This window comes from Ailuropoda melanoleuca, chromosome X, assembly GCF_002007445.2.
Source record: "Ailuropoda melanoleuca isolate Jingjing chromosome X, ASM200744v2, whole genome shotgun sequence".
NCBI lineage: Eukaryota > Metazoa > Chordata > Mammalia > Carnivora > Ursidae > Ailuropoda > Ailuropoda melanoleuca.
Window position 1 is genome coordinate 64,120,248 of NC_048238.1, and position 26,417 is coordinate 64,146,664.

Genomic DNA, 26,417 nt, shown 5'->3' on the forward strand with positions numbered 1-26,417 from the left:
TGGGCGCTTAGAATTTCCAGTTGCCAGTCCCTACCCTAGGCCTACTGAATCAGAAACTTTGGGAGTTGGGAACTTTTTAAAAAAACATCTTCAAGACATTCTGATACATGATAAGGTTTAAGAACTATTGCCGTTAAAGTGCTAGATATTAGTATCTTGTTCCCTTGTACCTTCCGCCAAACCTCTCTAGTCAGGCATGTTAACTAATCTATTTTTACCAAACAACACAACAACAACAACAAGAAGAACAACAACAGTGATTTTAAAGTTAGCACCTGAATTTCCAGGTCAGAACAATAAATTCCCCTTCCTTATTTGTGCCAGATTAGGAAGAGAGTTTTCTTCCCTAGTTGATGGAAAGGCTTGCATATCTCCTGGCAGAGAAACAAAATGAGAAATCTGCTTTACAGCCTCTGCAGTCAGCCAGATGACTGAATCCCTAGTAAGGGTAAAAGCAGGCTTATATTGAAACCCTGAGGCCATTTTAAAGGTAAATCAGCATGATAAAACATTATCACCTGGAAGAGTTAGTTAATTGATGGAAATGTGTGTCCTCCCCACAATCTTTCTTAAACCCATCTGTTTGAAACTTCAGCTTCCTTCCAATTTTACCTCTGTGCCCACTCCTGCCTCTTGTTTGTCAATTTCTGACGTAGACTGTTACATTATTACTCCCGATTCAGTTAATGTTATCTCTGCAGCCTTTTTCACAGAGTAGCCAGGGTGGTTTTCTGGAGGAGAGACTTGCACGTGCCTCTGGACTGTTTGGTTGTTCATATTAGAAATTTTTGTCCGTCTTGCAGTTTTCAGAGCAAATTCTGGTCTATGTTTTAAATTTCTTTCCATTCTGAATCCTCAGCTTTTTTTTTTTTCTCTAAATTTCTAGGCTCTAGTAAATATAGATCTACTTTAAAAAACCCAGTCAATTTTGCTTTATCTTTGATGCAGTAATACATCATCTAAAAGATGATGGGAGAGTATGTGTGTGAGCCAGAAAGATTTATATTTTACTATTTTTTGCTCAAAGGACTATGATATGTAGACAAGTTCAATAAATATAAAGTAGGGATGTTATGACAACTATATCAACTATTTTTCAAAATTGCAAAATTTCAGTTTGGCCCATTATCTGTATGGTAATCATTGATTTTATTGAAAAGGCTGAGGTTTGACCAGAAACTCTTTACCTCTGCTCCTTTCTTCCTTTCTCTGACCATATACTTATAAAAATATTTTTAAAATTACATATTCATGTACAACCTTGTCTTTTTGAATAGAAAGAAATAATGGAATCAATTCGATGATTAGAAATCTTACCTCAAGTTTTAAGGTTACCAGTCTGCATATCCAAAGTCATTACACATGTTGCAGACCCAGGATAGTTACAATTGTAGATGCTAAGAGGACACCAGTAGGAAAATTTTTAAAAAGACCAAGTTCCCACTTTCATGAAGAGTATATTGTAGTGAGATAAAGTGCATAAGAAAAATAGTAAATAAGTCAGTTACATTATATATTATTGGTGTTAAATTTTCTAGGAAAAAAGAAAACCGGTCAAGGGAATGAAAATAGGGGTGCAGAGTGCAATATTAAATAGAATGTTCAGTAGAGATTTCAATAATAAGGTGCCATTTGAGCAAAGAACTGAAGTTGAGCACCCAAAATTAAATGCATAAGAACTATAAAACATACTTTGTATTGTGTTAGTTCTAAATCACTGATAAACTTATTATTTTATTAAGCTTATTAAGCTCTCTAGTTCAATTTTGACAGTCAAAAATGTCTCCAGCCATTGCCAGATGTCCTTTGGACTGCAAAATTACCCCCCGTTGAGAAACACTGACCTTAACTTACAAAGTCTCCCCAGGCCTTTGATAACTGAAAAAGTAACATTGGCTTAATTTAGGGTGAAGCCAGGCTTATCCCATTACTACTTAAAGAAGAATCTTGCCACATGTTTTATGAAGTGTTAATGGATGCTTAGCTGGTCAAAATATTTTACTATAGGATCCTCTCCTACTCCTACGAATTTTCAGTTGCCATTTAATTTATTTAACAAACAATTATTTTGCATTTCCTTTGGGTCAGGCATTGTTGTACAAACTTTACATATATTAGCTCATTAATCTTTTTAACAACCTTATGAGATAGGTATTAGTATTATCTGAACTTTATAGATGAGGAAATTGAGGCACAGAAAAATTAAGTAACTTTCCCAGGGGCTAGCAAACCACAGGGCAGAGTTTCAAACCTACAGAGTCAGGCTTTGGAATCTTTTGTTCTTCATCACTATGCTCCCAGGTGCCTAAATTAATATCTACCATATGCTTCTATTTAGCACTAGCTTTTTAAAGGCTCTGAGTTGTTCTGCTTTAATAGATTGAACAGATAAAAAAGAAAACAACATACCCAGTGATATTTGAATCGGATAAACAACAAATTATTATTATCATTTTAAAGATTTATTTATTTATTTGAGAGAGAGAGAGTATGTTGCATGCATGGGGGTGTAGGGGCAGAGGGAGAGGGAGACCAAGAGAATCTGGAGCAGATTATCTACTGAGTGAGGAGCCTGACATGAGGCTGGATCTCACCACCCTAAGATCATGACCTGAGCTGAAATTGACTGAGCCACCCAGGCACCCCAACATCAAATTATTTTTTTGTCTAACTATGTCCCATGGAGTATCTTGGACATCCTTACATTGAGAGATCATTTGCTATTTATCTGAAATTCAAATTTCACTAAACACCCTATAATTTATCTGCTAACCCTTGCTTTAATTAAAACTGTTTATCATTGTTTAACCCAGTTTTTTCAACGCTGGTTTGAGCAAGGAAACTTGTTGGTATACCTAATATCTTGGGGGAAGTCCATGGGATTTATTTTAATGACAATGGGAACACTTTTCAGCTAGAGTGAACGGATTAGTTTAAACTCTTACTCCAGACTGCAGTGATCTCTCTTTTGAGAGGCACTTAACAACCTATGTCACATGATTTCACACTTAATTTTCCATTTCTATAACTTGTTGACTTTTATTCAAGATGTGTCAACTCCTTACCAGCAAAGACTGGGTATCATACTTCCTCCAACACTACACTGGATATAATATTTGTTATCAGCATAATATTTTTTTCTGAAAGATGACTTATTTCTAATTCATAATTTATAAAGGAACCTGTTATGCCAAATTCGTAATCTAAGGATCTAAAACAAAGCAGGGGCATACTAGTTTTAGAAGTATTGTATCTCACTTTCTCAGGCTGGTGACCTTTTTCACTCTTTTGCTATGAGTTTTCGGTTTTCATTTGTCAGCATTATTTATTTTTTCGTCTCCCTAAAGAAATGTAACAATTTGGGGATCAAGTTTTTCTTTTCCACATTTGGTAAGGGCGACATTTGAGTCATTGTTGGACTCAGACCATGAACACTTCCTTATATTCATGCAAGTCACATCATTACACAGCGGTTGGTCATTTTATTGTTGTTATTGTTCCTCAGTTTGGAAGAGGGAAGCAGGTGTCTTGCTTGTGCCAATGTAATACTGATGGCACCAATAAAAGAAAGTCTCTTGAGCAGCTCTATTTAGGTGAAAGCACTCAAATCAAATAGTGAAATATAATTTATTTGTTAAAGAATAAAAACTGATGACCTGATGGCAGGTTGCCGCATTTTCCCACTGCTGAGTGAGTCAGCGGTGTTCATTATCTAATTATGTATTACAATCCTCAAAGCCCAGAGGAAAGAGGAAACACTGAACTCCATGAAAAAGTGGGAAAATAAGCACAATATTCATATAGAAAGTTCTAACAGTCTTTTTTTAAAGATTTATTTATTTATTTATTTATTTGAGAGAGAGAGAGCGTGAGTGAGAGAGAGCACAAGCAGGGGGTGCGGCAGAGGGAAGGCAGGTGCTCAACTGACTGAGCCCCTGACAGGCGCCCCTCTAGCAGGCTTGATTTTAATTTTGGGGGAGACTTTTTCATTCTGAGCATTTACCATATGTTTATCTTTTTTATACAGATAAAGTTCTTGTCAATTTTTGCATCTATTCATCTGGGCCCTAAGGAAGAAATTAAATTAAGAGCTTATTCTTCAAATGGATTGCCAAGGGCTGCTACAAAATATAGCAAGTTTAACAAACAGGCTCAATAAAAGCAGTCTCCACTTTGCTTCAATAAATGAAGAAGTTGCTCATGTCCTCAGCTAGATAGCAGTTGTCCTATCTTTATCTTTTAGTTTATGCCATTGTATCATGTGTGCTGATAAAAATTGTAATACACACATTTTGAACACCAACCTTTTAAATCATAGCTCTCAGTCAAAACCTTTTCTTCCTGGCTTACAGAGATGCTCTTCTTTAACTGACAGTCTATGGTTCTAGTACTTGTCCATATTTAATTTTATTGCCAATTAGGATTTCTCAAACCTCCCAAATAAATTCCTACATAACAGTGAAAGTCTTTAAACTCTGAGCAAAGTGTTGATGTCATTCGGATGCGAAGATCTATTACAAGATTGAAATATATTTCTAATGCATTTATTACACATTTTTGTAACACATGATTTTAAATCAGAAAAAAAATGACAAATGGTTTGACACTTTTCACTCATTTACACCAAAATATAATACACTTCGACTAGCTTTTGGCTATTATGGACCTTAACATGCAATGTGACCTTGGTCTGAAAAAACATGTTTGGTTAGTACAGAAACTTAATCATAAGAAGTCGTAAGTAGAATCCTTCTTCTTTACTGCCCTTTTCTAGGTCTAGGAAATTTATTGCTTGTGGGACAGGTAGGATATGAACAATGGGCCACATAGAGTCCAGGGTTATCTCATCTGTGTGAAAACTGCTGCTGAAAATCGATGTGACCTCTGCTACACTGTCATCCCAATTCCCACCCTCTGTGTCCTATTTGTCTTTTGGTAGAATTAGATCTGTGTGCTGTCTCTATGTGTCTCTCTTGGGCCAGATTATCAAAATGAATCATTGACTGCATACCTCTTATATTTCTATTTATTTTCCTGGTGTTGACTAGGTCCGATGAAATATGATTCTTTTTGCATTTGATCCTCACTGCGGCAAGCAACACCTAATTCAACTGTGTCCATCTCTTTAAAGAAGAGTAATGCTATTTTGAAACTTCAATCTACTGTACAGCAACATTACAAACCATAGACCATGCAACCTGTTTTCATAGTCAATAGTAATTTTCCTTTCAGCCAATTCAATGGCATTTATTTAATCTCCAAATAGAAGACTTCTGGGAATTTTAATGTAGTTTTAATTTTGTTTATGCATCCTGAATGTACTGCTTTCCTTTTTGGATATCTTGCTTGTAGAATACCCCTCAGATTCTTATCACTGAGGTTACTTGTGTATAGAGGGATACATAAGAAAGAATCCATTAATTTTAAGAACTCTGCCCCTGATACAAAATGTTTATTCAAGAGAAACATATTATCTCTGAATCAGCAGGATGTCAATGTTCTAACTCCGTAGCAGTTCATTTTGTAAAAATAGATCTTCCAAGGTGCATAAATTCATACTTTTAGATTTATAAACATCAATACAAAGGTGTAAAACCTCCCCAGTTATTATCAATAAATCATTATGAAGTTATTCTATCCACTTGTCATGTGCAGAAAACAAAATACTAGCTAAATACAGACTTCAAACAATACAAATAAGACATAATATTGTTTGGTTAGGTGTTAAGAAATGTACTTTAGAAGCATTAGAGATGATGCTTAAAACATTTTAGAATTTAGTTTTTTAGTGACATATTTCAAATGTTCAAACTTTGTAGTTGAAGTAGATCACAGAATTTCTGATAATGTGTTCACTCCCTCTGGAATACTTCACCTCTTCTAAAAATACCACTAGCAAAGAAGGAAGGAAGGAAGGAAGGAAGGAAGGAAGGAAGGAAGGAAGGAAGGAAGGAAAAAGGGAAAGAGTTTAGGGTTAATTTTACAAGGGTGTTGTACAAAACACATGCATCATGCATTTATAATCAAAATATTTTTAAAGTTTTATGATAAAACGATTCTTAAGAATATGTTCATTATAGCTTCCTGCACTAAAAGAAAATTAACAGGTTAATTTATACATTTTATTGAATTCTTTAAGACCAATAAACAACTGTTTTTTATAACATTTTGGGTTTTTTTGGGTTTTTTTTAAAGTTGAAATTCAATAAGATATATTTTGTTTTGTTTTTTTAATAATAATATTTTTTTATATTATGTTTGGATTCAAATAATATGAAACTGTTAATTCTATAAAATAATTACTTAGCATTTTTTATCCATATAGATTTTGGAAAACCAGAAATTGTAAAAAAAAAAAAAAAGAAGTTGGAAACAGTGATCTCTATTAAAAGCATTTTATTCAGAGATAATGCTGTCCTGCTAAAAATATCACAGAACATTCCCACAATTCTATGCCATAGCTTCCCATACAGTAAATGGGGCATACCATTTGCTATGGAACAAACCATGATGACTATGAAATCCATGTGGTTAAAGACCCTGCATACTACATGTAAAGGCTGCTTGCAGTTGAAAAAATTAGCTCTAACTATATGATAAATCCATATTCCTACCTCCAATGGAACCAGAACCAATAGCTAAATTTTTGTGAAAATTGGTTAGGTCCAGATTCAAGCATAGTGTTTTTTTGTTTGTTTGTTTTGTTTTTCTTTTTCTTTTTCTTGAATGACTCTTATACGGGGTCACTGAAAATTTTACTGACCAGGGAGATGCATTTTCAAACTTTGTCTGTGCCCAGTTACTGAAATGAAGAGACTACAGTGAGTAGAGTAATTTTGTTTGAAGTGCTGTGATTCACCCCATCATGCACTGCTGTTGAAGCCATTTAAGAATACCAGGGTTTGAAAGATACAGATGTAGTAAAACGAAGGGACACCGGCGCCCCAACATTCATAGCAGCAATATCCACAATAGCCAAACTGTGGAAGGAGCCAAGATGTTCTCCAACAAATGAATGGATAAAGAAGATGTGGTCCACATATACAATGGAATATTACTCAGCCATCAGAAAGGATGCTTACCATTTACATCCACTTGGGTGCAACTGGAGAGTATTATGCTAAGTGAAATAAGTCAACAGGAGAGACAATTATCATATGGTTTCACTCATATGTGGAATATAAGAAACAGTGCAGAGGACCATAAGGGAAGGGAGGGAAATGAATGGGAAGAAATCAGAGAGGGAGACAAACCACGAGAGACTCTTAACTATGGGAAAGAAATTGAGGGTTGCTGAAGGGGAGGTGGGTGGGAGGACGGGGTAACTGGGTGATGGGCACTAAGGAGGGCACATGATGTGATGAGCACTGGGTACTATACACAACTGATGATTTGTTGAACACTATATCTGAAATTAATGATGTGCTATGTGTTGGCTAATTGAATTTAAATAATAATTTAAAAAATACCAGGGTTTGTAGAGCCTGGGTAGCTCAGTTGGTTAAGCACCGAACTCTTGATTTCAGCTCTAGTCATGATCTCAAGGTCATGAGATCAAGCCTTGTGTCTGTTGGGCTCTGTGCTAGGTGGGGAGTATGCTTGAGATTCTCTCTCTCCCTCTTCTTTTGCCCCTTCCCTCCATTCTCTCTCTCTCTTTCTCAAATAAATAGATTAATTAAAAGAAAAAAAAAGGAATACCAGGGTTTGTTTGGCTACCTTCCAAGATTACTTCTTTGAAGCAGTTTATTTTTACCTATGTCAAAAAAGCCCCAGTTTCTAATTGCAGGGGAAATTTTGTTGTCTGATTTGTACATCTCATATTAAAGATGTACAATCAGAATTCAAGTACATAGTCAAGTAGTTAGCTTCTCAGTGTAAGAGAAGATTCCTTTTGTCATTAGATATATCTGTTCAAAACATCTTATTAAACAAAATTCTATTGATGTCTCTTTATCTGAAACTAAGAGAGAATCTTATTAAAGTGATGAGAATGTGGGAGAAGATAATATAAAAAAAAGGGCGAAAAGATACAACTTGTGTTTTTACACCACAGGTAATATTTTTTCAGAAGTAGTATTCTTCAAAATAAAAGGTAATACTGGAAATAATCAAAATGCCTGTCAGCTAGTGAATAATTAAGCAAAAAGCAATGTATCCACGTAACACTTTTCAGCAATAAGAAGGAAGAAACCACTGACACATGCTACCACATGGATGAACATCAAAAACATTATGCTAAGTGAAAGAAGCCAGACATAAAAGACGACAGATTGTATCTATTTGTGTAAAATATTCAGAAAAGGCAGTCCTATGGAGTCAGAAAGTAGATTAGTTGCTGCCAAGGGCTAGGGGTGGAGAAGGAGATTAACTGTAAATGGGCATAAGGGGTATTTTGGGGGTGATCAAGTTGTTCTAAGAGAGATTTGTGATGGTGGTTGCACAACTCTGTAAATTAACTAAAAATCATTGAAATGTACACTTAAAATAGGTGAATTTTATTGTGTATGAATATACTTCAATAAAACTATTAAAGAGTGGAGATGATAGGTAGATATAGATAGATAGGTAGATGATGATAGATAGATAGATAGATGACAGATTTGAAAAGGACAAAAAAAAGCAGTGTATGCTTTACAAGGAGGTGATCTGATTATTTAATTTATAGGTATTCATAAACATATCATAAATGTGTTCCTCCAAGTCTCATTCCTCTTTAGCAGTAAATGTTTCATTTTCACTGATTATTTACTGAAACATTTATTTTGAGAAACTAGAGGCAGCTGAGGAATAGGTATGACTTCCAATTAAGAGTTTTCCATCATCTAGTTTTAGAAATAAAATATTTATAGATACTATTAGAGCTAAAGGAAACACAGTGAAAATTTTGACCTGTTAATTTGTGAACATTCTGATATTAATTTTGTTTTTTTTTTCCAGAAGAAGTACCATTTCAAATTCCAATGATGAAATCACCCTTGGACAAGATTCAACTGACTCCTGGGCAGGCATTGCCTCCTGGATTCCCTGGACCCTTCATTTTTGCTGATAGTCTGTCCTCCGTGGAGACTCTGTTGACCAACATTCAGGTCAACAATATTTCTATAAACAAAATAAATGTAATACAAGACATTAGCATCTACATAAATTATTTCATATTTGAGAAAGTAAAACAGATAAGATGAACTGCATGTCATTTGCTATACTTTGACAGGGTCTACTGAAAGTGGCTTTGGATAATGCTCACATCCAGGAGAAACAGATTCAACAAGAAAAAAAGGAACTGCGAATGGAGCTCTATAGAGAGAGAGAAATTAGAGAAAACCTTGAAAGACAACTCGCAGTTGAGCTTCAAAGCAGAAGTAAGTTTAACAAGTTCAATTACAGAATAAATATTTTGTTGTAGATATTTTCAATACTAGTAGAAATATTCTCAGGTTTAGTTTGGAACTACTTAAAAAAAAAAGACAAGCTAAGAATCAAATGCTGTGTGCAATCCACATGGTAAGATATCTATACTATTTCTCTTTATTATAAAAGATAATGGAATAGATCTGGACTTCAGGCCAGTTGCAGATTTGGAAAATATGAATATTCTTAGTTTTCTCACAATTTCATAAAATACCCCTGGATATAGCTAATCTATTAATTTCTTGTAGACGGAATGCTTACTCTTTGCCAAGAACAGTGAATGCTAGATTCTGGGGATTTAAGATAAATAAAACTCAGTCCCTGTCCTTGAGAGATTTACATTTTAGAGGGCTAGCACAACCAACTGGTTTATTTCAAGTGGTAAGAGCAATGATGCACAGTATAAATGGCTATATAGAGAAGGGGTAGTTAGTTCAGCTTGCTGAGGTAGTGAATGGTTGAGGAAGGCTTCCTGATGCTGATACTTGAACCTGAGTCTTGAAGGTCAGTAGGCTAAGAAAGGGCATGAGAGTGTCTGAGTGATTTGGACATTCTAGATAGAGGTATCAGTGAGCATAGGCGTGAAGGCAAGAAGCCTCATACATTGGCACCTATAAACAGTTTTTATTACTGTGGCTCTGAATTCTATGAAATGAATTGTGGGAGATGAGGGAGAAAAATGAGGGTAGAGGCTAAATTGTGAAGGACATTTTTAACCATGTAAAAGATTAGCTTGGATTTTGTCTTATACGTGATAGGAAGTAGTTAAAGATAAGCAGGGGGGATGATCTGGTCTGATTTCAATTAGACCACTTTGGTGTTGGGAATAGATTAGATAGGGCTCGCAGTAAGACTAAAAACAAGGAAGTTATGTAAAAGGAGTTTGCCTCTTTTATGTGAAAGGAGTTTGTTCCTGGCGGTGGTGATGAGGACTGAACTAAGCATAAGTGGGGATGGAGACAAAAGATAATGGATAATTAATGTTCACAAGTAGAATTAACTTTCCAACCATGGGTAGACATGAGATTATGTACAAACATGGACAAAGAGACTAGTTCATATCAAAACCAGATAAAATTTAAAACTTCACTTCAGCCAATAATTTCCACCTTTTCCTAATGTTTACCATAAAATACTAAAGAGCAGCCAGAGTGATGACTGTAAATTTCAACTTCTCTTCTCTGCTTACTCTTCTATAGAAAGGTCACAAAATAAAAATTCAATAAAATAGTATAAATAAAGAGTGGGAAGGAGAGGCAAAGAAAGGGAGGGAAAATCCACAAGGTAGATAATATCTCCTTAAACAAGGAAGAATAATTCCAATTGAGTGAAATCCACTAACTTTACATTATTCCAAAGTCGTATATTATACTCCAAAAATTTTGGCAAGTAATTGAAAACTTGTATATTTTCCTTAAGGCCTAGGGATCATTATTAGCCTGGTTCAAAATATAAATTCAGTCACTACATTTAAAAAAGAATTAAACCTGTTTAAAAAATAAAATCTTAAAAAATGGGGGGGGCACCTTGTTGGCTCAGTTGGTAGAACATGTGACTCCTGATCTCAAGGTTGTAAGTTCAAGCCCTACTTTGGTTGTAGAGTTTACATAAATAAACAAAGAAATAAATAAAATCTTAAAAACAAAAGAATTAAACCTCTCATTGTCTTGCCAAAGTCTTTAAATACTATTAAGCAAAAACTAATTTGTCTTTGTAAAGTTTAGAAAAATTCATTGATTTCTGGCATTTGGTATGCAAAATAGATTATTATGATTAGGAGTCATAAAAACATATTTTAATAGGATATTTTTTATACTAAAGATAGTAATCATATGTTAAATATAATAACATTCTCAGATTGACTTATGTGTATCTACTACATAGAGTAAAACTGGCTTCTAACTTTTAGGGTTATACTCGTACCAATTTCTGTTCATTACCTTCTCATAGACTCTTCAGATCTATCTGTATAATTACTATCACATCTATTGTCTTTTAAAAATGCCTGGACATGGTAGGGGTGCCAGGGGGGCTCAGTTGGCTCAGGTTGTGATCCTGGGGTCCTGGGATAGAGCCCAGAGTTAGGCTTCCTGCTCAGTGGGGATCCTACTTCTCCCTCTTCCTTCCTCTCCCTCTGCCCCTCCCCCCAACTCAGGCTCAGGTCATGATCTCCTGGGTTGTGAGATAGATCCTGCATTAGGGCTCCACACTCAGTGTGGAGTTTGCTTGAAGATTCTCTCCCTCTGATTCTCAGTGTCTTTGTTTCAAGTTTTCCAATTTTGTTATTACCTCAGACCTCTGAATTTTTGTTTCACATAAATATAAATTTACCTGGGTAAATTATTCTTTTCATGTTGCTGAAGGTCATTTATGTGAAAGACCTTGAACTGTGAAATAAATACAAGTGAAACTTAAATTAGCATCATAATTAGTTCGGTAAAACATTTTAATTATATGTGAACACTTTTAACATTTTTTAAATGTCATAAAATTTTTAATTTTGCATGTTTCTTGAATGTTTTTCTATTGTCACAATGAAAATATCTCAATTTTTAAAGACTGATTCAGAAAGACTATGAAGATTGGTATGCTTAAAATCATGCTATGAACCAATATATTGCAGGCACCCAAAAATTCTATCTAAGAAATTATGAAATATTTAATGCTATCATTAAAAGCATGTAGTTAATGAAAGTAAAAAATAATTTTCTACCATTACTACCACTGCTATACAAATGCATGTTTATAATAAAGCAAATGCACTGCAAAGGTGAAAGCAGAAAGAGGTAAATTATCTGATTGAACACTGGTTGAATCTAATGAGAACTGGAACCAAAAAAGCTAATGATATGGTTTGTGTCTCTCTCTGTATCTATGGTTTATAATCCACCAAAACTGGCAACCCTATTTTATTGACCAAAATTTGCCAGCGATTTGCCTTTTCATATTTTAGCTACCATGCAAAAGCGTCTGAAGAAGGAGAAAAAAGCCAAGAGAAAACTGCAGGAAGCCTTGGAATTTGAATCAAAACGCCGGGAACAAGTGGAACAAGCACTTAATCAAGCCACTACAAATGACGGTGGCCTAAGGATGTTGAAAGGTACTGTCTGATTTGGACTTTCACACTCAAGGTACACAAAGGAAAAAAAAAACGATTTAAAAAAGAGAGAGATGGAGAAAGAAAGAAAGAAAGAAAGAAGGAAAGAAAGAAAGAAAGAAAGAAAGAAAGAAAGAAAGAAAGAAAGAAAGAAAGAAAGAGAAAGAAAGAAAGAAAGAAAGAAAAGAAAGAAAGAAAGAGGGAGGAAGGAAGGAAGGAAGGAAGGAGCAGGCTTTGTTCAAGAATAATTAAAAAATCAATTTGAGGCCAAGTGCTTTAGTTATTTATTAAATGTGTCAAAATAATCCCTATTCTGGGAGATACAAATAGCCTAGGAATAACAGGAAACCCTGCTGACTTTTACAGTAGAAGCTGTAATACTGATAATCTTCTTGCACCTAAAATGTAAGTATTTTATGTCCATTCGTATTAAAATATGCTAATGATTGGTGAACTCTCTTCTAATGAATTATGGGATCATGGTTTTTTTAATGTAGATTGCATCAGTGTTGAGGGTTCAAGGAGGGCCTGGATGAAAAAAAGTGTTCTAAGTACATTCTTGGAGATTCTGTGAGAAGAGATGCTTCTGTCATGAAATCTCTTAATTCCACATTTTTCTTATTACATTTTCAGTTATGAGTCCCCACAACGTCATTTCATCTCATAGAATATTCAGGTTCTTCTTTCATAACACATTGACAGATTGTATTTTTAACTGACATGTTAAATATACATATGTATATTAACTAATATGTGTGAATAGCAAGCATAAGCCTAAGAATTGTATGCAATGTACACATACCCCATACATATGTATGACACACACATAAAACTAGAAGGATGCTTCAGTGTCCTAGACTAAGAACGAGTAAAGTATTTTTTATAAAAGGGAGTTATATTCTTTCTTTCCAAAAGTTCAATTCCGGGCACCTGGGTGGCTCAGTCATTAGGCGTCTGCCTTTGGCTCAGGTTATGATCCCAGGGTCCTGGGATCGAGCCCCGCATTGGGCTCCCCGCTCAGCTGGAAGCCTGCTTCTCCTGCTCCCACTCCCCCATCTTGTGTTCCTTCTTTCACTCTCTCTCTCTCCCTGTCAAATAAATAAAAATAAAATCTTTTAAAAAACAAACAAACAAACAAAAAGTTCAATTCCCTTTTTACTGTGACTGTCTTGGATCATTCTGCTCACAATCAATAGAAATGGAATGCTAGATTATTAGCTCATGCTAACCATGTCTTGTTGAGACACAGAAAAGAAAAAGTAAGTAATTATACATTAATAATTTCTACAGTGGGACATCTTAGTGGAAGCCAGCATCCTTGCTTATCAAAGGTTTCAAAAATAACATTTCTTGAGTAGCAATGGGACATATGTTCTGTGCACTCATTATTATTATTTGAGGCCCTGAACTTGTCGTTCTGAAGTGGTTTGACATTTTTTTTTTTACATATTTAAAATCCACCCATAATTGAACTCCATCTAGGTATAGCTTTTCTATCATAAGGGAAAAACAGCTGTTTCTACAGCATGATGGGTACCTTGTATTCAAATTATTTTCTTATATTAATCTTCGATGGCATTGGATGGTGCACTGGCATCTGTTATCACATTACCCAAGGGTGTCCAAGCAAATGTGTACATACAGAAATTGTCATATAAAGCTGTACTTCGTGGATATGGATACCTTTTAGATAATCACATCTCATATTTAAAATTGAAAATAAAAACCTAACTTCTTATTTCTTCTTTTCCTCAAATTCTTGTCCAAAACAATTCATGTATCCTTTTGCCTTTAGAGCCAGTACTGCATAAAGACCACAAACCATAACTGTGTTTTGGTGTTCAGTGTACCTAGCATAGAAATAATCTCATCATCTATCACATTTTACAATGCAAAATATAGCATAAGAATGGGGAACTTCCATTTATGTAATTGTATCCATCTTTTTCTTATTCTACAGTCAGGTCATGTTACCTGATAGTCTGAGGGGATTATTTTCCTGAGAATTATCTCTAGAGAATGAAATAAAGAAGTATTTACTATATACTTGAAAATATATGCCAAACTGTAGAATTTAGCTATAGTTTATAATCCTCTCTCTTACCATTAAAAACAAACATACAAAACCAAAAATGCCATCTAAGGTCTTGTGTTATCTATGGGACCAAATTACTGCTTTCACCTTAAATGGAATCAGAAAAAAATAGAATTGTACCTTAATCTTGAATGTCACTTCTTTCAGATACTGGAATTCCAGACGTTGAAATAGAAAACAGTGCGACTCCTCATGATAGCACTGCTATGCAAGGTACAGTAAACAGCATACTCCTCTCTATAACTGCCTGATATGGGGTGGGCATGAGCTCATATGTTGATGTTCTTTATATAAATAAAAGAAGTAAGTTTATTTCTTCTTACTTTAAGGCAGAGGGAGAAGTCTTCAGTGTTTTTTGAGATTATACACATAAGGACTAATAATTTCACATATACAATGTGAGCAAATTTCTTGTATGTTTAGCTGTTAAAAGAATGTATATTTATGTGTTAGGAGTATTCTAAAAATGCATAAATGTGAATATAATTTCCTTTCCCAAGTGTACATTAATACACTTTAAAAAACCTCACTACTGTTTGTAAAAGCCACAGGTAGAATAATCATAACCTATCAATATGTTTAATGAGTTCTAGACAACACTCGTTATCAACCTCTAAATTCCAATGCTAAATTTAGATTACTTTAGAAACCATCTAAATATGGAAATAAGAGCACGACTCGGAATTCATGATTCTCAGGATTCCCGTAAATGCTTAGATCCTTTAAAATATTTTAAAATATTAGTAGTAAGAGAATAGATGAAACAAGTCAATATAGAATTTCACTGGAGTGAAAAACAACCTGAAAAGAGAAATTGAATTTAACCACTAGAGTTTTTCTAGTCTGATTCTAATTCAGTTTTCTAGCCCTTTTTTATGCGGATTACCTTTATTTTTATGTTTAATATGAAAAATGTCTCACTGTAATAAAAAAAAGAAAAGGCATCTCCACAAGAAAATGATTTCCTAACTTCAGAAAGCAAGACAATCATGGATATGTTGCTTGCTAGAGGATTAACTAGTCAATGCTTTTTCATTATGTGACGACTAGATCTACATGAAGTTAACAGAACTAGATGTGAGTAAAAGATCCCTTTGGGTTCTTTTGTGTGTCACCATTTATGTGGCAGTTTCAGAAAATTTAGAAACCCTCATTCATTTAAATTTGCCCATCATTTTTACAAAACAAGGAATGTCAGAACTCATGGATCTTCTTATAATGCCTGTTTCTGCTGCGGTGGAGTCGACCTAACTAATGCATTAATTTTGCTAAGTGTGAAAGTATGTATGTTTAGTTCATTCAGTGAAGCTTTTGATATTTCTTAACCCTCTTTTGCTTGCTTGCTTTCTTCCCTCAGTTTACAAGTTGTGTCTATGTGACCAAAGCCAATATGGACAAGACTCAGTGTTTGTCCAATCAATTCACCACAGTTAAATTTATGAGGAAAGCCCCACTAATTTTGGGCTCCCAATAGTTGAGTTTGCTACCACATATTGGGCCAAGGCAGGGTTGAGTAAGCCTGAAGCATTTGATGACTTCTTAATTTGTGGCACACAAATATAGACCCAGTCTTTCATGGAACATTGGGTTTGATTGTGCCCCTCCTTTAATGGGATGTAAGGTCAGCTTTGGAACTGGAGAGGTTAAAGCAAACACACCATCAGTGGGTTGTCTCTTTATTATCCTTTAATCCTATACTTTCAATCTGTTGCTGTTTGTTTAATGTACATGACGCCTTTAATTTGCAGTAGTGACATCTTTCCCAACTTTGAAAATAAATGCAAGCTTTTTTACTGTCCTAAAGGTATTTCATTTCCATGCAACAAAAAATGGATATCTTATTCATAGGAGGTTCGTTAGATGATATAAATCAAAAACCTTCCATTCGGTTTAAATTTTCTTATTTTAACAAAGTCTGCAAAGAATAGCTTTTGCATATTAATTTGTGATTAGGGTAGGGCACATTTAATATTTATTTTCATTGAGCATACTTTTAATAAGTTCCATTTTTTGCTGGCTAAACATGAGGGAATTAGTACATCTTTAAAAGGATTAAGGTAGAATTTATTTTAAAGCAAGGGACTTAACTTCTATTATTTTTATCATTTAATTTTTATCATTTTTTTCAAATTTAATAGTGTCAATATAGTAAAGTATGGTGTGTTAAAAATTACTTATTGAATGTCTGTCTTTTAGGTTATGTTAAATAATCTTGAGAAATGTAATGAAAATGGAAAAGTACACATTCTCATCTCTCTTAGCATAGCATTTAAGCACTATAAATGATAAAATTCCCATCATCAATTTATGGAAAACTAGAGTGAATGCTTTGTGTTATATGACAGTAGAACCACAATTTGATATCTAAAGTAAGTTTATTTATTTATTTATTTTTGATGTAGTATTCCATGCTTCATTGTTTGCGTATAACACCCAGTGCTCATTGCAATACGTGCCCTCCTTAATACCCATCGCAAGTTTATTTTTTGAGGAAAAAAAAAGTTTTATTAGCCAGTGGGATAGGTGCCAGAAAATATTACCAGAACTGTTTTGAGTATTGTTCACAAAATCAATCAATTCAAGTAATTACCTGAAAAATGCCAGTAATATTACTTATTATTTAAGATGTTCAGTATTGAAAAATTCTTTTATATGTATTTATGAACTTCGGACAATGTATAATGCCTGGAAAACATAAAATGCAAACTTGGCCATTATTTTTTCATTCTTCCTAGTAGTTTTGTGCTTCCTAGTAGTTTTATAGTTTTTATCTTTTGTGACTTATTTTGATACTGATTTCATCTTTCCATTTCCCTCAATTACCCATTTCTTATCTTGGAAGAGTATTTGCTAGCATTGCTTATGTGGGTCAATTCATGCAGGCCAATCCAGTGCCATTTCCAAAACTCATCTTTGTCACAGCAAACAATTCCAGCATCAGTGAAGTCTTTTCTCTTCCTATTGTCAATAGCTCTGCTGGATAGAAATCTATCAATCATCCGGTGCTCTCGCTTTTGAAATTAAATTAGCTCCAGTGGGATATATCCTTAAGAGAGTTTAAAGAGGGCTTGGAAGAACATTGCTTGGCCATCTTCACAAGTATTAAGGTCATATACAGTTTTATGATAATTATCACACGGACTTTAGTACAAATATTCTTTGTACTAAAATTCTTATATGTATTCTAAATCTCTTTAGCTTAGTTATTTCGTGTCTTTTGTGCTTCGAATGTTGTTTGACAGAGAAGGTATGCATACACATTTTGTAACCCTTATTTTAGCAGTCTATCATAGCACCTCCTTCTGAATATCTTAAGGTGCTCAAACAACGAATACATACTCACTCTGACGGCTCTGTCCAGCTATTGCTGGAGGTGAAGGACTTGGTGGAGCATATACACTAATATTGTCCCACCTAGAGTCACATAATTCAGTTGAGGGCCTGCAAGACAGCACATTAACCATCTTATCAACCAATCTCTGTTTCACATTACATAAACATACTGGGTATCATTAAGTGCACCTTCAGATCAATGATTTTTGCAAATGACATTCAAGTACCATTTGTGTAGTGCATTTCTGCTGATAAAAGCAAATTAAATTAGCACAACTACGAGTGCACTGATAAAAACTAAAACTGAACAGCAGTACCATTAGCTAACAAAGTAATATTTTCTCTTTACTGTGTTCTGCCATTTAGTTATTATCCTATTGGAAATCTAATTATAATCCTTTTACTCCCTAGTCAAACTTCACAGTTTTTGCAAGCTTAGCACTGACAAGTGATTTCATTACATTTGATTGCCCGCGCCCAGATTGACTTAACTTCACTTGGAGACCTAAAAGCCCTCTCAGTTTCTCAGATTCCCTATTTGCACTTTATAGCAACAGCTCCTTTAATTAATTAGCATGAACAGCAGTAACATGAACTGCTGAACAGAAAATAACATCATTTTATGATCACAGGGAGACTTCTCCTTTTGCATGTTTATACCTTAGTTAACTCTTGTATGACTCTATTTCATTGTTAGGGGCTACTGTTACAGTTGACAGTGCATGTTCTTAAATTTTTGAGAATCGACATCATCATCTTAATAATAACAGATTAAACAAGCCCAGGATATGAAGCTCTTAAGTTTTAGAAAACACACAAGAGCTTCACGAACTGACTTTCTAGTAACAAAATAAATAATAAAAAAAGTTCAAGGGAGATAGCATCATAAATTGCAAGGGCACATTGACACATTGCTCCTGTTATTTCCATTGTTTTTGTTTGGGGAAAACAACACAAAATTTAAAAAACAAACAAATTTGCAACTGTTTTTGCAAGAGGAATGGCAATCTGTGTGAATAACTTTTACATTTGCTTTATTTTTTTTTTTGCCTACATGTTTGACCATGACACAAAATGATTTAACACTGGAATATGTTTTTCCATAAATATGGTGGAATCTTAAATAATTTTCCTTCCTTTTGCTACTAACACACCAGAAATAGATATTAAATCTAATCTACATGTTAAAAGTAAAACAAAATTTGTTGCAAAAGATAAACCGACTAAAAATTTTTCCCTGCTGAGCCATTTTTGTTCAGAAAAATGTGAAAGCTTATTCAGAGAATATAGAGTAACCATTCTAAAATATAAAAAGCATCATCTCCTCCATGCAGCACTTGGTGAAGCTGCCACTGAAGAATTAAAAACAAGGTGACTAAAGTGTTATTTGACTCCAAAAGCAGCAGACACAATTTTAACGCTTCTATGCTAAAAAAACCCACACTTATTATATTTTACAATGTAATTTAATATATGTGTTTATAATATAGAAATTTTAATATATATTAATACTACGAAATATATATGACTATGTATATTCTCATCCTCTATCTCAAAATCAATTTGAGCAACATCTAGCCTTCCTTGACCTTTGGAACTTCCTTATATTCCATCTTTGCTGCTCACTTTGTTACCCAGAATACCATTCCTCCAATGAGCTTCAGATGGCATGCCAATATTTATTGGAAACAATTACCCTTGGGCTAAAATTGTCATTGCAGAACCTGGTAGAATAGCAATGCAAGTGATGGTAGGAGCAAGTACAGCGACTGGAAAAACTAAATCGTATATGATTACTTGCTATGTATGTGATTTGACAAGAAAAACTAAAAGGAGAGCAGGAAGAATTCCTCTGTAGGCTTTTCTACTGATTCCCACCACATTGTGCTCTACATCTTTCTCTTGGGACTCCACAGACTACTTCCTTCTCTATCCTCATCAATCATTAATTGTCCTCTCCTTTTATGTCTCATACTGTGTTGGAAGGTGTACATGGGCACTTCAATATTCTCATTGTAAAGTGGAAATGTTCTTTTCTAAAGTGTATAGCGCGTCAGAGATTAGAGATTGTGGGAAGTGGGCCTTCTTTCCTCTTAAACGCTTCCTTTGAGAGTAGGAGGCTTTTACTACTCAGAGAAACTTTACTGCAACTGCCATCATAGAGGGAAAAAAGACTGTAGCACACACCCCACAGAGAAGATTTTAGCATCTTTATGTAAAGCAGCACTATTTTTTTTTCCTGTAAGATTCATTAGAGGGCCTGAGTGTTTTTATTTTCTCCCCCAGGAAGTATTTCTCTCTCATTTTCTTCATCTTTCACAGGATTTTTATCTTGATTGATGGTACCTCCCAGACCATACCATATCTTTTTCTGTGAAATACCTGTCATATTATAGCACACATTATGCTTTTAGTTCTTTCTAAGGAGAATGGAAAGAGCTTACATTACTTGATAATTTAGAGCTTGGTTGTCAAGAGGTGGCTTGCACCACCTACCACTACATTGTTAATGGAATATTTGCAATGACTGAAAGGCTGTCACACTAATGATGATAACAAAGTCTCATCTACAGATCTAAGACATACAACTCCAGTTATATCTCACTTACACAACAGATGAAATTCTACTTGTAGTGATAGCAAGGTAGTGAGACTTGCAAACCAAAATAGGTTGTTCTGCTACTCAGCGTTTCAGAAGTCTGTAGAATTGATTCATCAATCAAAAGATCTTTCTGACTCTTATCCAGGAAGGGTTAACTCAACTCTATAACTATTTAACCAGTTACTTTGTGCTCCATCCTCTGAACTTATACAATACACTTTTAAGCTTAAAATTCACTCTACCCCTCCCCAAACCCAGGTAAGCTTAAGGAAAATGCAAAAGGAAAGCCTTTCTCTGATTAAAAGTTCCTCAGTTTTACATTTGTGTTTCAATTAAAAATACACAGCATTTTCATAGAAGGCTGTAATAGTATGTAATTGTTATCATACCACTTTTTTCAAATAAGTAGAATAAAATGAAAAATAAAAAGCAGAATAATGTTGCAGCCACATAAATGTGTTGTGGTTCTATGCCAATATGCTTATCAGATAATCCTAAAACTGGAAGAGTGAAAAAAAGGAAGGCAAGATCCAGTATTTGTATAGCTTGGTGAACTTTGTGCCATTTCTTTTTTTTTTTTTAGGATAGTGTGAGCAAGGGCTTAATTTAAAAAGGTAACTTATTGGATGACTTAACTGAAACTTCCAGGGATAGATTCAGGCATGGCTGCATTCAGGAACTCAAATAATAAATCCGTTTAAGATGTCTCCCTTCGCAGTTCCCTCCAGTCTCCCTTCCCTTTGAAGACTTTGATTTTTTTTTTTAATATATTTGGCTAAGTTTTCCTGTTCCATTGCACAAAATGTGGCAAGCCCGGGCTTATTGTTAGTTCTCTCATTAGCAACGATTCCATCAGAAAGAGGATTTTGTCTTTGTGCCATTCTTAACACACACATCCTCTATCAGGATTATATCTTTATGTAATTAGAGGTATGATTAACCTTCATTTTATAAGTAGGGAAATAGTCTAAGATAAGTTAATTGGCTCACTATTAATAGTGGGTCCTAAAACATAGGAATCTTAACTCCCTCACCCATTATCCTCATTGTCAATTTGTGTTGATATCGCTTTCCATCCATACTGTTTAAATCTCTCATAGTCAGCTAGCTAGGATATTTAACTAGACTGTAATATTATATGCAAAACCATGCAACAGGACCTAGGTGGAAGAAAGCTTCTCCAGCTTGTAGTTAATTCACCAAAATAGCTTAAAACCAACTCTAATTAAATAATCACTTCTGCCTTAAAATTTCACAGAGATTGGGGTAGTACTTTTCTATTTGTGGCAAAACTCACATCATCTATCAGAACAAGACCTTAGCAGATCCTCAGGTATGTAAATTAGGCCAGGATTCTTTACTGTGGGCCATTAGCATAAAGTCTTACTTGTTTGCTATAGGGAACTTCTTTCTCATTTATAATAACCATATAACAATCACTTTTGGAAATTAAAGTGAATTTAAAGAAAAGCATTCTTTAGATTTTATACAGACCTCCTTGAAGTCCCCTAATCTGTTGACCCCCACAGTTTATAATTCACTTGTTTAATATTTGAAAATTAACATTAGTAATAATCTGCTTACCTAAGCTGCAATCTATCTCAATAATGCAAATGGTTATTTAGACAACATTTTCACCAATTTCTCTTTTAACTTGAAAGAAAACGGCATTTTTATAAACATTTGTTCACTATTTCCCTATTATCCCATAAATGTTTAAGTGCTTGTATTTTCTTTAAAAAATAAAGATAAATACCATGTTGATCTCAGCATTGGTGACTAACCATTTAAAATGGATGAGGCATAACCTGCAACTCAAAGTTTACAATCTCCTGGTAACTACATTTCAACCCTCTATGGGAAATGTTGGATGTGGTCATTTTTAATGTTGCTCAAGTAAACATTGAATGTTTTCCCATTACTTTCATTTTCATTTTCGTCCATATTTTGATAGCACATTTTGATTCCTTTGAAATTCAGAATTATAGTGTTTTTCTATTAGTTTGATATATAAAAGGGGTAGTTAAAAGTTAAAAAAAAATAACTTAATTGTACTTTTAAATATAACATTAAAATATTTATAATATGCTTCCTAAATAAAGCTCAAATAAATTTGACCTTTACAAAACATTTTTTAAATTATATACTTTGGAAGGTGGATGATACAACCTTAGAGTTTTAGAGAAATGACATAAGCAACTTACCACTTTTCACCATGGCATTATCTATAAGAAGTAGTGAAAGAATATGGCATTCCACATGTGACACAAGTGGTTAGAATGGCTTAGTATGGCTCCTAACATAGTCAGAGTTCCATAAACACTAGTTTTTATTTACTCTTCTTTCTTTTCCTTTCTTTTCCCTGCAGGAAAGTAGAATTCAAGTACATCTAGAGCTCTTAGTGTGGCTCAGAAATTGCAGGTCTGTGTACTGGACACATGCACTTTTATTGACATTTTATAACTGGTCTGCGGGAGACACAATGTAGGAAGAGCACCAGTCTAGTAGTCAGAATTTTTCAGTCACTAATTGGCTAACTCAGTTACTAAGCTGGAGAAGTAATTCAACCTATCTCTTCCTTAATTTTATTAAAATAGTAATTATAATATTTGCCTAATCATCCTCTTCAATAAGTTAGATCTATACTTTCTGACAAGTATGGAAAATACAAGATTTCATTACTACTCTGCCTGGTAAAATACATATGAAGTTAGCATTTGTGTTCGCATGGGCAGATTTTAGTAAGAATGAAATATTTGGCATATAACTGATGTATAAAACCTCGTTTAAAACATACTCTCTTCAGTATACAGTTATGGCAAATGTATTTTTTAAAATTTATCTTCATATGAGAATAGAAGGGCATCCATGCCACCTTTTTAGGGTGGGTCTTTCAAAGACCAGAGATTAAATAAACGGGAAAACGGTATATTAAAAAATTAATTCACAAAAACAAAGTAGGTTAAAAGTGAGAAGAGAGGTTGATGTTCCATTGTGATACCATTTGCAAAGAAAAGACAACCTGTAATGATCTTTGTTTTGGTTAAAATACAAATCAGTAATTTGGGGGGCTAATAAAGTCAAGTGGTTATTATTTTCAAGAAACTTCCATTTTTTTAAAAAGTGCCACATTATAAAATCAACATCAGACCCTATTAAAAAATGTCTCTAAAACAATGCTTTCTCTAGGCAGAGAGTAATCAAATGCTATACTATTTTATTATCAGCCCCTTTCTTGCATTAGTCTACTCTTCCTATTTTCAAATTAGTAGCTCCATATTTATACTACGTGCTAATATCTAACTGGACTCCAAACTGTTATCACTTATTTGATTTGAGGATGCCACATTCTGAACATGCTTCCACAATGAAGTAGAGCTCATACAATTGACTGAATATTTAAGTTGGATTGAACCTAAGACTGAATTGGAGCATTAACCAGCACATTGTTTTATCTCTCCTTATTCAGGTTAGGAAAACATGGCCTTTCAGATAGGATCTTATTTAGTGCCAAATAATATAGTGCCTATTTGAAGATTAGAGACACATCACTAGTTAAGCAACTTAAAGAAAACATAAAACTTACTACTTAGCTGGAGAAATTGTTTATAAAATATTGCCATTAGTTCATGAATAAGGTAGCTACCCCAAAAGAAAGGTTTGATAGCCTAACATATGCCTATGATGAAGCCTATCAGTTCTTAAGGAAATCTCATTGTCTTTTTTAAAGTTTTTGTTTAAATTCCAGTTAATTAACCTCAGTGCAATGTTAGTTTCAGGTGTACGATTTAGTGATTCAACAGTTACATACAACACTCGGTTCTTATCAAAACAAGTACACTCCTTTTTTTATTTTCAAATTTTTATTTAAATTCTAGTTAGTTAACTTACAGTGCAATGCGCTCATCATATCAAGTGCAGTCCCTAATCCCACTGTTTATATAAGTGCATAAGTGGTGAGGAAACACTTGGAAGAAAACATGAGCTCTGGGTAGGAAAAATAACTTTTTCTAAACATAAATTAAACCTTCAAAAACATAGTAGACTAAATTCTTTGCAGTTAAAAAAACACACAGGCTTCCAGTTATGGAATGAACGAGTCACGGGAATAAAAGGCACAGCGTAGAGAATACAGTCAATGATACTGTAATAGCCTTGTATGGCGACAGATGGTAGCTACACTTGTGGTGAGCATAGCATAACATATAGAGATGTTGAATCACTATGTTGTACACCTGAAGCTGATGTAACACTGTGTGTCAATTACTCAAATCAATCAATAAATACACAGTGAGAAGGTACTTTTAAATAACCATTCTGTCATGGAAGGAAATCTCATCCTGAGGGAAAATTGCAATCATTAACAAGATTTTGACTCAGGGAAAATGGTGTGGGTCTTTATTCATGTTTAGATTATGAAGGGGAAAAACCTTTCTTAATGCCTTGCTTATTAAGCTAGTCATGCATTTCACTGCAGGCTGTAAAGCAGAACATGCACAAGGGCTCATAAGCATGTTTTAGAGTTAGGAGATGTCATTTATGCTATTTTTATATTGTCAATATCACCCCGAGAGAATAAGATTAAGCTTTAAACTACTGTAAATCTACAGTTTTGTTCACCTTTGTATAATTTCATTTTTAATAGAATGAAACTCACATCAATGAATATATGTTTAAGGGATAAGCCTAATAAAATAATACACTAATTGCACAGATATTCATTCAAATCTTGAATATACATAGCACAGCAAAATACTATAAAGCCATTTTGTGGTTTCCAGGGAAGTTCATTGAGTAGATTTTGAATTTTCTTTGTCATAATGAAATTTTGACCAGGTCTTATTGTTTTTTCTGTGCAGCCTGAACACTGATGCCGGAACTCCAACTGATCATAGGCACGAATAGAGTGCTGTAGCAGTTACCTGCTTATCTAGTGCTGTAATTCTTTAGAATTAATACTCAAATTCTTAAAATATGGAACCTTCAATCACTATTTGTTCATTATTGATAAATAGAACCTTGCACGTACAGGAAAAATGTGCTAGAGAATAGGCTTCACAAGTATTTAGGGGATAATCATAATGATGACTGAACATGATACTTTACACTTCTATAACCCCTTTCTTCCATGGAGTTCATAGTGTTTCATAAATGTTATCACATTGATCAAACAGCATCCTAGTGGGGTAAGTTGGTACAAGAATTTTTGAGAGAGAAAATGCTATTTCTAAATGGTGTGCCAAGGGGCGCCTGGGTGGCACAGCGGTTAAGCGTCTGCCTTCGGCCCAGGGCGTGATCCTGGCGTTATGGGATCGAGCCCCACATCAGGCTCCTCCGCTATGAGCCTGCTTCTTTCTCTCCCACTCCCCCTGCTTGTGTTCCCTCTCTCGCTGGCTGTCTCCATCTCTGTCGAATAAATAAATAAAAAATCTTTAAAAAAATAAAAAAAAATAAATGGTGCGACGGGAATTTAGGCACACCCACTTTAAGTTGTGATTACCGTGAAATAGCTTTATATTTGGCTGAGCTGGGATTTAACAGGAAATATGTGAGGAGGTAACTCATTTGTGCAAATGACCAATAGTTGTTATCACTGCTTTGGAGCTCACTTTTCTAAAACAAAACAAAACAAAAACAAACAAACGAAAAACATGCCTGTAGTGTTCTCTACGGGAATATAGACAGATGTAGTTTGCAGACTTTGCTATTCCTAGTCTCCCTTTGATCTGTTGATGGTAAAGCAAGTCATTTAATCCCTTTCTACTGGCACATTCCTTATTTATAAAGAAGGCAACGATAAAAACACATACCCAAGCTACTAAAAATAACCCTTTTATTCTTTTCTGCTCTCCTCCCATCTCCAGTCCTGCTTCTTTATTAAG

The 26,417-nt window shown here is 34.4% G+C and overlaps 1 protein-coding gene across 4 annotated transcripts in view; it reads left to right on the forward strand.

Moving 5' to 3' along the window:
• Positions 1 to 25,761, forward strand: part of DACH2 (dachshund family transcription factor 2) — a 798,780-nt gene extending 773,019 nt beyond the window's left edge. The window contains exons 9-13 of one of the 4 annotated variants that reach the window (XM_034649505.1): positions 8,938 to 9,116; positions 9,212 to 9,359; positions 12,362 to 12,508; positions 14,748 to 14,813; positions 25,395 to 25,761. In XM_034649505.1, coding sequence (XP_034505396.1) covers positions 8,938 to 9,116; positions 9,212 to 9,359; positions 12,362 to 12,508; positions 14,748 to 14,813; positions 25,395 to 25,399 — 545 coding nt within the window. In that variant the 3' untranslated portion in view covers positions 25,400 to 25,761. Of the gene's footprint in view, positions 1 to 8,937; positions 9,117 to 9,211; positions 9,360 to 12,361; positions 12,509 to 14,747; positions 14,814 to 22,903; positions 22,954 to 25,394 lie in introns of those variants that run through there. The other 3 variants (XM_034649504.1, XM_034649507.1, XM_034649506.1) reach the window with 3 other exon arrangements.
• Positions 25,762 to 26,417: the final 656 nt, after the last annotated feature.